This window comes from Berghia stephanieae, chromosome 1 (genome assembly GCF_034508935.2).
Source record: "Berghia stephanieae isolate SIO BIC M18660-M18661 chromosome 1, UCSD_Bste_1.3, whole genome shotgun sequence".
Lineage (NCBI taxonomy): Eukaryota > Metazoa > Mollusca > Gastropoda > Nudibranchia > Aeolidiidae > Berghia > Berghia stephanieae.
The window spans coordinates 60,444,504-60,459,217 of NC_088360.1; the positions used below are offsets into that span (position 1 = coordinate 60,444,504).

General features: G+C 35.6%; 1 protein-coding gene across 3 annotated transcripts in view; it reads left to right on the top strand.

Annotated features, from left to right (window-relative positions):
- The window catches only part of LOC144978704 (uncharacterized), a 32,936-nt gene extending 18,447 nt beyond the window's left edge, over positions 1-14,489 (top strand). For all 3 annotated transcript variants that reach the window (XM_078925125.1, XM_078925133.1, XM_078925141.1), the window contains 2 exons: positions 719-2,928; positions 9,074-14,489. In XM_078925125.1, the coding sequence (XP_078781251.1) occupies positions 719-2,928; positions 9,074-10,943 (4,080 nt within the window). In that variant the 3' untranslated portion in view covers positions 10,944-14,489. The remainder of the gene's footprint in view (positions 1-718; positions 2,929-9,073) is intronic.
- Positions 14,490-14,714: the final 225 nt, after the last annotated feature.

Sequence of the window (14,714 nt, forward strand, 5' to 3'; positions counted from 1 at the left end):
GGGGGTTGGGAGGAGTTGCGAAGCCCGGGGTAAAAGGACAAGCATCATCTTCATAATTAGCACTAGCACCATTACTGCCACTGCTACCACAAATTCTAATTAACTTCCAACACTGCCAATGACTTCAAAACCATCACCACCATCAGGATCAGTACTAACACTGCTAATAACTGTTGAAATTCACTTTTATGTTTGGTTATTTGTTAGAATATTTTTTAAAAATAGATTGGTGTGTCCCTGGATTGCTTGTGGTTGTTTGTATATGGCAGGTACCACTTTCAGGCGAAATGACCTTTGCCAACTTTGACCCATTCCCAAAGCCACAACTGCAACAATCATCATCATCATCATCATCACCATTACAACTAAATTAGTATTCATTAAATTGTTGACACTTTTACATTTAATATGACACTACTTGGTTTGGGGATTTTACTTAATTTCAAAGAAAAGAGTTTTTGGGAAATTTTTGTTTCAACCTTGAATGAGTGTTGTCTGAAATTCCTCTGAGTCAAATGTGAAGTTGGCCTTACTCTGCTAAATATGAACAGTGAATTGTTCTTAGAAAGTATGCTATTTTGGTTTGCAAATCCAGAATTTTTGCTTTTTACCATGGCAGGTCTTCATCCAGAAAATTGAATTCTTGTGCAAATAATGAAAAAGATTGGAGGGAAAGGATTCTAATTCATGCTCTCTTTCTTATCCATTTTTATTCTAGATTAAGGATGAACCTATTGACCCCAGCTATGAAAATGAGAAGGCACCAGGGACTCCCAGCATTAGTGGGAATAATTCCAACTCTAATTCAAATTCAAATTCTCGCTCATCTTCTCCCTGCCCACCTGTACATTTCGGAAACATGTCTCCATCACAAGGGAGGGATTCTGCATCGTCTGGACCTCCAACACCTTTAAATGATGGCCTCCTTAGCTCATCTTCTATCCGCACGCATGTGCAAATATCTAACTCAGGGAAAAAGACTGACACTGTTCAAAATATTGTTGAGGGTTTACTGAAGAAAAATGCAACGCTACTGGCAATGAGTGATGCAGAAAGCTTACGACCTTTGAGACGTCAGAAAACGCAAGAATTTAATAATGGCAAGAAAGATTTTTCACCATCTGCTGTATTCCCGGTTTCGTCTACTTCTCAAGCTAGGCTTGTGCAACATGAGGGAAGAAAAATGACTCAGTCTAATAAACCCATGCTCCTGAGACCTAAGAGTCCAACTAAGAAATGTGAATCTGTATTGAGGGACAAATCACAATTGTCATACTCGCTTATGGAATCTGCTTTGGGTGATGAAAACATTGAGAAAATTTTCAAAGTCCAACAGCATGAACTTGTCTGTGCTGTGTCTTCAAAACCATATATTTTTGATCGAGTTAATAATGAAAGAAAACTGGTGGCATCACTAGATAACAATTATTTCTGGTGCAACTTCTGTTCCTTCTCATCATCCAACAAATCCCTCATCACAAACCACATCATGGACCATCGTTTCTGTTGTAAATTTTGTCCATATGAATCATTTTGCAGATCTGATGTATTACGACACATGGGGAAGATGCATGAAGAGTTTGAGATGGCGATCAACCTAAGCTATTGTACATTTTTGTCAGATTACATTCGTTGCAAAAATAGGGCTGAAGGAAAGGAAAATAATGAGCCAACAGTTGACAATGACGAAGATGTTGGAGAGATTGATAATGACACTATAAAAACTTATCATGAAGAGAATTTGAAACGTAAACGTGAAGCTGAAGAAAACCAAGAGTTTGTTCCCAGTGGAAAGTGGGCTAAGATGGACTCCCCTGATGACAGTGCTTCGAATGGAACACGACAGGGAAAGTCGAGGAAGAGTCAAAATCCTCGTCGTCACCCTCAAGTAAATGAAAAAGATTATGATACTTTTGAAATGGAGGTAGAAGAAATCGATGAATCTGAAAATGGAGGGGAGACTCATTCAGAGAGAATTTTGTATCCATCTTCATCACAAGAGAATTCCAGCGATCATAGGAATCCATCCATGGGATCCCATATGCAGTTAATTCCTTCTTTACAAGATGAGGGACCTCATGGTTACACTGCTACACATGTCTCGAGGCCAACACCACCTCAAATCCGTGCAGGTAGACCCCCTACTTACATGGGCAACAATCGTGGAGGTAATAATAGAGGAACTCAACGCACTGCTAGTGCTTCCAGTTTGTATTGGAGCTGTGGATATTGCGACTTCCAGAGCAGTAGCCAGGCTGAGATCAAAGAACATTCCAACCGCACCCATCCTGGAAAACCACATAGATATGTTGCTCTTATCAAAAACATGACTCCGGACTCTATCATTAACAAAAACGCAAACAAATATGGCCACAATGCGTCACATAATTTACGCAACACGTCACCTTCCTTACGCAATACATCACCAGCTTTCAAGCCCTCTCCATCATTTTCTTCTGTCAAGCTAGATAATGTTGCCAACAGATTTGACTCTAGTGGGGCTGGCATGTCAGAAGATGTTGTCAATCTGTCAAACAATGCAGATGACAGTACTTTGAAAGTTAAAATTGGCACACCCAGGGGACCTAAGAAAGACAACACAACATACAAATGCTATCACTGCTCTTACACAGCCAAAAGGCACTCATCTATGAAATCCCACATCTACTACAAACATAGAGGGAAGGGCTTACTAGCAGTGGATGAAGACACCAGCACAGGAGGACAGGTCTTTTTCTGTGCCCGTGATGACTGCACATTCAAATCCACAAGCCCCACCTCATACCTGAACCATGTGGAGCAATGCACCCCATGGCACAAGCCAGAATTGGCTGACGTCGAAGTGGAACCACACATTCGTGAATGTCTCCAACAAACTGTAACCTTTGCTGAAATGGCGCTGGACAAGGTAGATATAAGAAACACAGTGTAAGCTGCATGGTGTGGCATTTTTGTCTGATAATAATTTTTATTTGTTGGGTTTTTTTTTTGTTTTTTTTTGCTACTGGTATCAAAACCAGAATCTTCCATTTGGTACATTTTTATTTTTGGTGCTTTATTTGTCATTTAAATTGCTGTAAATTACTGTAAAATGATTTAAGTTTAAGGTATATTTATTTATTTTAAGCCTTTTGAAGATCTGGTTTTCTGCTTTTATCTTACTTTGTGGTAGTTTGATTTTCTCTTCCATATTTTGTGTTGATTGAACGTGTTTATTTCATATATAAGTTGCAAGTTGACCCAACTCACTTGTTCTACTAGTACTAGCTTTTGCAGTATGATAAGATATGCAGTGTTTTTTTTTTTTTTAATTATTGACACATTTCAGGTTTGAATAACTTCAGAGCTATGTAAAATTTCATCAAACAATTTTTGCCACATGTGTAGAATTTATTCAGGTTTTGATTTATATAAGTTTAAACACTGTGGGTCCTTTGGTAGCTGAGCTATGGCATCATCAGTAGAAAAGGGTAATTTTGACATAAATCATGATTTATTTTGGCTTAGTCTGACATGATTCTCGAAAGTTTATTTCATTAAAATGTCAATCTAAGGATATTAACTTGGATTATTGCCTTGACACTGCATTATTTTGTGTATGACGTCACCTGAAGACAAAAATAAGAGAAGCTGTTCTCTCTGTGAGCTTTAGATCGGACAATTGCACAAACACAAGATGATAAAGTTTGATGTCAGAAAAAAACTTATAAATTTGAATTAATATGTTGAAAACCAAATTGATGTCGTTGCAGCTGTATTCAAACCAGAAATGTGTAAATGATTAAAAACAATCACATTGTAACTTACGATTAATATAAAATTTACCCTTTTCTACTCGTGGCATCATAACTCAGCTAACAAAGGGTACACAGTGTTAAAACTTATATCAATCAAAACTTAAATAAATTCTTCACCTATGGCAAAAAAACAGTTTGATGAAATCTTACATACCTTTGGAGTTATTCAAATCTGAAATGTGTCAATAATTTTTTAAAAACACACTGTATACAACATACAGTGATATCAAAACTCCCGGTCTGGAGAAAAAAATTCCGGGACACGGGCAACTTCTGTCGAATTCTGATGAGGTCATATTGTCATTACTACTACAGCCATCATAACTACATTGATACTACCGGCACTATTACAACCACCACCACTACATCATCACACTACTACTACTATTACTTCATCACTACCACCACTACAACAACCACTATCACATAATCATTATCGCTACCACCTACTACGACTACCATAACATTGTTACTACTACTTTTACTTCTCTACAGTCACCACCACAGCATTATCACTACTTCTGCAACCTACCAACTAATTCAACTACTACAACCACCATAACCACATCATTATCACCACCACTTCTACTACTGTACAGTCACCACCACCGCATATTTACTACTATTACTATTACATTCACCATCATCATTACGACCAATACAATTACCACCACTACAACTACAACCACCTCCATCACATCATCAGTACCAGTACCACTACACCATCATCACTACAACCACCACCTCATCATCATCATCACTATCACTACTACTACAACCATCCCATCATCATCAATACCACTACCACAACCACCAGATCATCATCAACACTACCACAATTACTGCAACCACCACTACCACCATCACATCATCATCGCTACTACGACGTACTACTACTACTACTACTACTACTACTACTACTACTACTACTACTACTACTACTACTACTACTACTACTACTACTACTACTACTACTACTACTACTACTACTACTACAACCACCACCATCATCATCAATACCACTACCACAACCACCACATCATCATCAACACTACCACAATTACTGCAACCACCACTACCACCATCACATCATCATCGCTACTACGACGTACTACTACTACTACTAATACTACTACTACTACTACTACTACTACTAATACAACCACCACCATCATCATCAATACCACTACCACAACAACCACAACCACCACATCATCATCAACACTACCACAATTACTGCAACCACCACTACCACCATCACATCATCATCGCTACTACGACGTACTACTACTACTACTACTACTACTACTACTACTAATACAACCACCACCATCACATCATCAGTACCCCTACATCATCATCCCGACTACTACAACCAATTAACCACCACCACCACATCATTACCACTGCTACTGCAACTACCATCACCACCTCATCATCACTCCCACAACTACTGCAACCACTACCATCACCATATCATCACCACTACTACTACAACCACCACCACATCGTCACTACCACTACTACTACAACCACCACCACTATGACATCATCATCATCATCACTACAACCACCACCACTACATCATCACTACCAATACTACAACCACCACCACCACATCATCATCACTACTACATAATTACCACTACCACTACTACTACAACTTCTACAAACACTCACATCATAATCACTACCAATATTACTACACCCACCATATTGTATCTTTTTAGAACTACAGTAAAATTACTTAAAACCGAAAGAAGCTAAACCGAAAAATACTTTAAACCGCAAAGAATTTAATAAATTGTACGAGTTTCTTCATTATCTTTGTACTAATTCTTATGATGAACCGAAATACTTCTAAGAAGGACTTTCTTTAAACCGAAACAATTTGAGACCACCTTCCTTTATTCTCTCTCAATTTTTCTTCAAAAATTGGGTAAGGAGGCCACACGTAATAATGCCCGGCGATATTAAACAAAGAGCGTAAGTATAAGATGAGGGTGATGGGTGGGGTGGAGGCAAACACTTCAATCACTGCACTTGGGCTTGGCCAACACCACAATCGCACAGACTGGAAAAGGAAGACAGCGGGTGACTGACAGGCGAAAAATGAGGAAAGAGGGGGAGTTGGGGTGTAGAATAACGCAAGCGAGATGTTCTCGCTCGTGTGTTGATGCGTTGGAACTGACTGGATTTTCAACCCGACGATAAGGAGGGGGGGGGGGGTAGACAACTTACCATTGAAATGCCATTTTATTTCCACTTTGTTTAAATGTGTGTGAGGCGGGGGGGGGGGGGGGGGGGGGGTTCTATGTAATTAGGCCTTTGAACCTAATGGCTTTTCAACAAAAGAGGGATGTGTAGTAGACAGCTTAGCATTGACACGCCTTTTCATTTCCATTTCACTTCACCTCTGAGTAGCTGCGCATCATTCATTATCAATTATCACACAAGACTTTCGATCTTATTTCAGCTTTGCATTTTACTAAAAGTTGTCTAAAAGAAAGCACTGTGCTTACACGTTTGAGTTTAAAATCAAAATACTATGTGAAGTCGATGAAAAAAAAGTTGATCAAGACGGAGATATGTAAATTAAACGGCATCCCGAACTCAACTCTTTCAACAATTTTGAATTGAAAACGAAAACCCCCAAAAATATTTTTAAAACACACAATTTTTTTTAATTAATGGTTACGAAGACGGCATTTATTCAACAACTCCATTTAAGGGGAAACCCATGATACGATTAAATGAGCAAATTCCTTAAATAGTTACTACCCTTGAAAAACATTGCAACACGGGAACTTACTTTAAACCAAAATGTCTTTAAACCGAAATGGTTTAGAAGGTCCCCAAAATTTCGGTTTAAAGTAATTCTACTGTATATGTAAACACAATGTCAAATGCCATCTCAATTCCCTTTTTTTTGTATGCGGAAAATCCTCTTTCGGCATTGAAATTCCTCCGAGTGGTGTCTGAAAACTGAAATTCCTGTGAGCAAAATTTTAAGTTGGCGTCTCTTATTAGATTTTTAAACCTCCTGAGTATAAGGGATGGGTATTTATAAGGTATGTAAAAGCAAAATTATTTTATTCTTGGATTCAGATTTTTCATTTTTTAAATTTTAAACTTTTTTTTTGGTTTTATTTTGGTAGCCTTTTCTTCATCAATTTTTAAGACGTTTTCTTTAGGTTGTATCAAATCACATCAATGTTTTTTTTTTTTTGAATTCTCATTTTACAAAATACACATTCCATTGTCATGTGCAGATTAAAAAAAACTAAAAAAACATTTGGCCAGATTCACTTTAAAAGACAAAACAAACTCCATATTCGAAATTATTAACCAAATTTTATTGATGAAAATGGCTGTAATGTTATTGAAAAAAAAAAGGATGTGACGAATCTGACAGAAATTGGCAATTCATTAAAATAGGGATAGAAGTCGTGCATTTTTGGCGGAAATAGATTTTTCTTTTTTTTTTTTTTTCAATTCATATTTTTTTTTCCCATGAAAATACTTCATTGGTTCTTTCTTTGTACTTTTATTCATTGAGTCCATTTGATTTTGAATATTTTGTTTGGTTTTATGATAATGTGAGAATAAATTTTCTTTCTTGTTCAAGCTTGCTTTTTGCTAGAGATTTTATGGTATAAAACATTAGAAAGTTGTATCCATCAAATGGAACTGCCAGCTTTCCAAATATTCTTTTGAAGTATCTTTTTGAAAGGGAGGTCCTTGATTGACAGTGTCCTCTTATATTTGAATGTATAATAGATAAATATCTTGGAAATCACTTGAGCTGCATTTTTCAAGTAGTTGAATTGTTGAAATTATTGAGGATATTTTAAAATTTTAGTTTCACTGTAGTCTGTCTTCACTCTAGTCATCATGATTATAAGACCTCACCATGGTACCAATAGTATAGTGTTGCATTACCAGCTGTCCTACGGTCAATGAATTTAACTGAATGTTAAAGCTTTGTAAATCAATGTGCTGTGTTATTTAATGTTTGTTCTTCCTCCCTCTGTTTGCATGACTTGCATGTTGCCGTAGTAGAGTTTAGTTTAGGTGCTTTAATTGGTTTTTTTTACATAGTTGGTAGTGTGGGAAAAGTAGAAAAGAAGAATCAAATATATATATCAAACGTCATGGCAATGTATGGTTACCTCAAACTACAGTTTTCTTTTACACTTTTGCATGTCCCGGGGAGTTTGAGGAGAGGAAACCGTGGTGGACTGTATACATGTTTGTGTGTGTGTGTGTGTTAAACTTTTTTCTCCCCTAGCTATTTCATAGAATATTAGTACCTATTATATTGAATATTGTTTGTTGGTTTCTTTGTTATTTTTAAAAATTCCTCTCGTAAGTGGGTTAAGAAAATGGAATTATGAGTATTTCTTTCTCAAAGGTCCAATTTTTTACCCTGCTCTATCAGAGATAAGTTTTTTTCTCTGCTTTTCTTAGTATTATTGTGTTAACACCATATTATTAGCTCATAATGACTAGTTATGGTTTATATAGATTTCAATTTTGTGTTGCTCGCACAAGTGATTGTCTAATTTGGTAATCTAACTGTAGTAGAAATGCTATGTTGGAGATTCTTTTCTTAAGATCCCTTTACTCCTTGTTTTCATTTCTCCCATCTTTTTATCCAGATTACACAGGCTATCTTGGTAGTCAATTAACACTTGATGACATTTTAAAATTCAATATTAAATGATTAATAAAGATAGAAGTAATTTTATGCAGAGGATTCATAATAGTTGTTCATGGGACATCATTTTTTGTTGATGTTAAATTCGTCTAAGAATTCATTTCAAAACAGGTATTGTGTTCCAGTTTCAAAAGTTTTATGTGCTGCCAACTTTACGGGGATCAAAAATATGTATTCTTACTCAATCATGTTCATTGTATGCTTGTACACACGTTAATTCAAACGTTAAAGTAAAAAAATTTATATAGTTCATGTTGAGAGATCAATAAAATATTTTCTGACTGGGTCATGTGGGATTTGTTAATCGATTCTGGAAGTCAATGCTATTTGTCGTCTATAAAAGGTAACTTCATTCATTAATTTTATGATTCCTATAATGGTTTAATTGCCCATCATCAACATCATCACCACTCTTGATACACATTAATCTTTGTACACAATGCCATGGACAAGGGTTGGCAGCACTGTAAGTGTAAGAACCTCAAAACCATTGTCAATTCAAATAAGTTTGCTTGTTGCTATTGATAATTTTGATATAACTTTTTTTTCCCCTCAGGCTTAGAGAGGGCCCTGTGTATGACTCTGGTCAACCACCTGATGTGATTGTATCGAACAAAGACAAGACGTATAAGGCAGAGAGTAATCTTCCAAATTCATTTTCTGGGATGCAAGATATTGCAAGTGATTTAAATGATTTAAAAAGTTGTGGAAAATATACTTTAGTCGGTGAGGATTGTATTAGTGAAGAGGGTCCCCATGACATTGGTGGTGAGAAACCCCATGAAAATTATCCAGATGTATATCATGAAGAAGAGTTGACTGAGGCAGTTAATGAGAAAAATTCCAAACATGATGACGCAATAGGTTCTTTTTCAAAGTTTGAAGCTTTGAATATGTCATCACCATGTGAGAGTGATGATAGTTTAAATGATCAAGAATTAGAGAATAATATTAGTATTAATGATACTAAAGAAGTCAGTGGTGCTGATTTGGAAGATAAAAATTTTGATAATGATAAGAAATCCAATTTGTCTTCCTCATTGAAACTCACATTTAGAATAGTTGATGGTGCTACAACAGTTTCTAGTATGACTGATAATGATGAAATCATTCAAAATGAATCAGAGTTAAGTAATACCGATATTACTGAATTGGAAGACTCGTCCATTGATAAAAGTGAACAGTTTTCAAAGAAGTTGGAAGAAGAACTTATTGATTCATCTAGTGATTCAGAAAGTGATTTTAGCAGTGTCTGCAACCCAGAAAGTGATCGAGAGACCATCAGTATTGGAAACTCTGAGTATAAACACAATTTTGTTGAGGCTAGAAGTTCTGCTATTGAAACATCTTTGCGAGGATTCGTTGAGAGACCTGAAGAAAAATTGCTTCTTTCTTGTGTTCCAGCTCGGTCTGCTGCTGTCAAGGCCTTGACAAAGATGAAGCCAGTCTTGGATGATGAAGTGGAAGATAAAGAGGATTCTGATCAATATTCTGTGGGTAAAAAAATGACATTTGCAAAGCCTGAAGATGTCTCTGACAAGTCACACCCTTTATTGTTACCTTCAAGAAATGCTTGCTATGATTGTTATTATTGTCATAGTCTTGGAGCAAGTCCTCTAAGGATAGTTAAGTCTCATCTTGCCAATAAACATCCTGTAGAACTGCCTATTGTGAGCAATCTGAAATTCAAATATTGGAAAAAGAAGAGCTCTTTCTATGTTTGTCCATTTTCATCGTGCAATAAGTTGTTCAGTGCTTATGATGATCTTACATCTCATAGGTCTACCCATCCATCCATGTCATTGAACTCCTGTAACATTAACAAGGATCCCAATTCATATCAGGGTTGCAGTATCAGAAAATTGTTGTCCTTCTCATCTTCTGTTCTTCATGTCCCTCTAGAGGCTGAAAACATTCCTGATTGCAAAGTCTTGTTAAAACCTTTGAGTGAATCTGAATTATTTGAAACAATGCAAAATACGAGCTCACTCCATAAAGCATTATCCACAAGAGTTGATGAAGGAAGGTATGAATGCTTATATTGTACAGAACATTACTCGCATACTACTCTTTCTGGAATGAAACACCATTACGCTGCGGAGCATTCTGGTCAGTTGCTTGTTCTTAGAGATGTGGAAGCTAAGAAGGAAAAACAAACATCCCGAATTTATGTTTGTGAAGAATCAGATTGTGAGTTTACATCCTTATCTCGAGCTGATCTAGAAACCCATGCCAAATGTCATAAATCCAATTGTACTTTTGTCTACGAATGTGCTGCATGTGGCTGGTATTCATCATCATTCTGGACAGCAAAAGATCACTTAATAAAAGAGCATTCCATTCATGATAGTGCATACTTGATCCACATGCAGTTATCTGTTGATGAAAATGGGCAAACATCGAAAAAAGTGTTGCGTTCCATGTAGTGTAACTTGTGATTAATAAAATAAATAAATACAAATAAAATTCCCTTTATTCATTTTCTTAGGGTCTATTCCAAGGGAAGGCATTGCAGCGCCACAAAGTGAGCTAGGGCGAGGTGACTTGCTCAAGGCCACACAGCGCAGCGATTGATCAAACTCTGTATCTTTTGGATATGAAGCAAAGACTGTACCGCTGAGCCACGCTGTCCCATTGGACATATTATCCAATTCACTTTTCGCTAATATACAGTGTTAATAAAAAAAGCCATGTTTTACTCTTATATTTATACTGAACCTCTAGTCATCATGTTGTTGAAAAATCTGGATACAATTACTCAGAAACATTCTTTTTATGGTTGCTCTGAGAATTTTTAGATTCTATGGAATTTCATTTCTCATTAACTGCTTATAAACAGTTTGACTAATTAATTAGATAAATCCTATTTTGCTGTGGTTTGCCTGAGACTTCCATTAGTTCATGCCCAGAGTTGGCCAAATACAGATTTTATTTTCTTCAGATTTGGATTTTTAAACCAAATTTTTAGGAGTGGTAAAAATTGATATATATCTACTCCGAAATTGATAAGTAACCAAATTGAACTGTGCTTCATCAATTCTAAATCACTTTAAGATATTTCATATTTACTTGTATTTTGTTTTGATACAAACTTTTCCCTTCCAATTTGGATTTTAAAATGCATTTACAAAATGTTTCATTGCCTGTGGCAGGCCTGCTTCATTTGTGTCATCAGCTTGCTGTCCAAACTTTATTAACATCACTACATCCCTCACCTCCTAAATAAAAACTCAAATTCTTGAAATAGTGAGAGGGTACGATGATGATGTTAAGAATTAGAATGATCCAGTAATGCCAGTTGAAGATGGTTGAGCTTTCGTAAAGTAAATACTTGCATTTTTTATATTAGAATAAAGAAATGAAATTAATTTCAGACAATTTTTGTGGAGCACCTACCAATCACCATTTTTGTGAAATACAAAGAATTAATGTTTTTTTTCTCCACTTTTTTAGAACTTATAGAGGTATAAAGAAAAATTTATTAAAATGTATGATCTGAACAGGTTTTTTTAAATGTAAGAAAATATGTTAATGAATTAGCATTGGGGGGCGACATTAAAAATGATTAAATATGACCCGGTTCGCTAAAATTAGATTTTGGTGGGATGTTGTCCTGTCACCATTGGTCTGCTTAAAGATTAGCACGAGAAACTAATTAAAGACAAAAATATATCAATGAAAATAAAAATTAGCCTCTCTCTTCAACAACCAATCACTTTGTTCTTAATTATGTTATGTGGTCACAATCCAATCATTGAAGTCTGCATGAGGAGAGTTTTTCCCTAATGTAGTTTACTTTTACTTTTAAATGCGTTTTTCTCAAAACTACAATTTTCGTCACTAAAAACCTAACTCCTCCCTCAATGAACTTTCTAAAAATGAGTGTTATATACAAATACGCAGGTCCTCTAGAAGCCCTATGTTTTGATTAAAATCATATTTTATGAATAATTTGCAATTATGTAACTTTTTTCAAGGGATGTAATCAAGTAATAACTTTGACCTTAATTTTTAAAGTTTCAAATTAAAAAATTGGCTTCTAGAGCCTCTTTGTTTTCCTTTTGTCTAAATGTGGCCAAAATATGATGGCAGTCGGTTGATAAACAAAAAAGCCGTAGGCTTTTAATTTTAAAAGTTGTTTCCATAGCAATCGTCCTTCCCAAACATATATACATTATGACTGTGCATTGACGTTTAAGTTTAAGATGTTTCAAAATAAAATTAAAAAATGACCCTTTTGTGTCGCTCCCCCCCCCCCCCCCCCCCCCCCCTAAAAGAGCTCAATTGCTGAAATATTGATTCAGTACGGAGAATTTTGCGTGTATGGTTATTTTTGCTTCCTAATTTTTGACCACTTAAGATTTTGGCAGAAAGCTTTGAAACCACTGTATTTGGTCATGTTAGTTTTGCCTTGCCATGTCATGGGGACCTTACATGAGTACTGCTGAAAAATTGAAAGCTTTGATGTAATCGTTTACAACATCATATTCTATTAAAAATGAGTGATCTTTATTTGTTATTAAATAGTATAGTTATTTCACTTAACCGCAAAGTATAGCTCAAGTCTTCTGCGGACCATTGTTTTTACTAATAGTAAAAGCCTCTTTATGTCAAAAGATTGAATTTGTGATTGAATCCAATTGTAATTAAAACTCCCAATTTATATAAATCACAGGGTTTATGTTCTGGCAATATTCATTTATTGCATCTTGTTTTAGGGATGCATTTATCCTCTTAATACATGGCTACAAGATTTCCAGGTGTTTGAAATGGATTGGATTTATTCTCGGCATCTAGATAACCCAAACTTACTACCATTTTGAGGCAGTAGGACACATTTCAAAATCTGTTTCAGGATTTTTGAATTTATTGGCTTATCCTGCTTGCATCCATGGTACTACATAATTTATCATCATAGGATGAGCTAAACAGCGATGTGAGCATGTTTAGTGGATAGTGCACTAATATAAATGCTCAAGTTATGTTTATTTTATATTTCCTGACCAGTTCGGCATTTTCATTTTATTAAGACGCATCACCAGTTTCATGACTCCATTGATTTGTATGGATTCCCTATACTATGACCACACATGTTTACTCTTTGAATTTCATAGATGCACGTATTTGGTAATCTATGCTGTGTTGAAATGGCTATCGGCATATCCTCGCTTAATTTAAATTCATTTACATTTGGCCAGACACGAAATATGCATTTGTGAAAAATCCTAGTGAATTTTCATAATTTTTTGTTTCGTCTTTTTAAAAAAAAATTAGGCCCCGAATTCCCCGATTGCCATCACAGTCATGATTTATGATAATAATAAGAAGTAAAACATGTGATTTACCACAGACCAAAGTTGCGAAACTGACTTTGCTAATGTAGGGTATATAATATGAGGCATATTATGAGGAGCTCACCAAAAATGCATGGGATATTCAGTAGAATGTAAATATCTGTTGTTGATTGTCGGTGGAATCCCCTGGATTATTTTATACCTATAACACACAACTCTTGTTATTGATACTTTATTCATCACGTCCATTTTGAAGAATACCCAATAGTATAAAGTCCCAATTATTTTTCATTTTGACAAATTCACTTGATAGATACACATAGAATCTCTCTCTCTCTCTCTCTCTCTCTCTCTCTCTCTCTCTCTCTCTCTCTCTCTCTCTCTCTCTCTCTCTCTCTCTCTCTCTCTCTCTCTCTCTCTCTCTCTCGCGCGCGCGCGCGCACGTATTATTAGACATTGTTAACTTCAAATAATTTGACTCGCTATTCATTCATGTTTATAAATCAACTTTTGAAACCAATTTTTAAAGTTATACATAATGATTTTTGTCGTTCAATTTTTTTTCTTTTATAGAGATTTCAATAGTTTAAAAATATGTTAGGAATAAGAAAACACTTCATTATCTTAACTAAAAAAAATTTTTTTTGGTCATTTGAATAAACCTAACACTGGAACTGATTTGTTACAAAGTTTTGCGTTATTTCAATTTTGTGTATTTTCCTTCTGTCAGTGTCAGGAGACAGGGAGATAATTGGGAAACAGCTCAATTTGACGGATAAAGCTTTTCTATTTCTACTTGTTTTGTGGATGTCTTGAACATCGTGTTTCTGGGTGGGGTTCCTGAGGGAGACACTTACTGTGCCTTCTATCCCACTATATTTGTTTTCCAACTTGCTTTCTGCC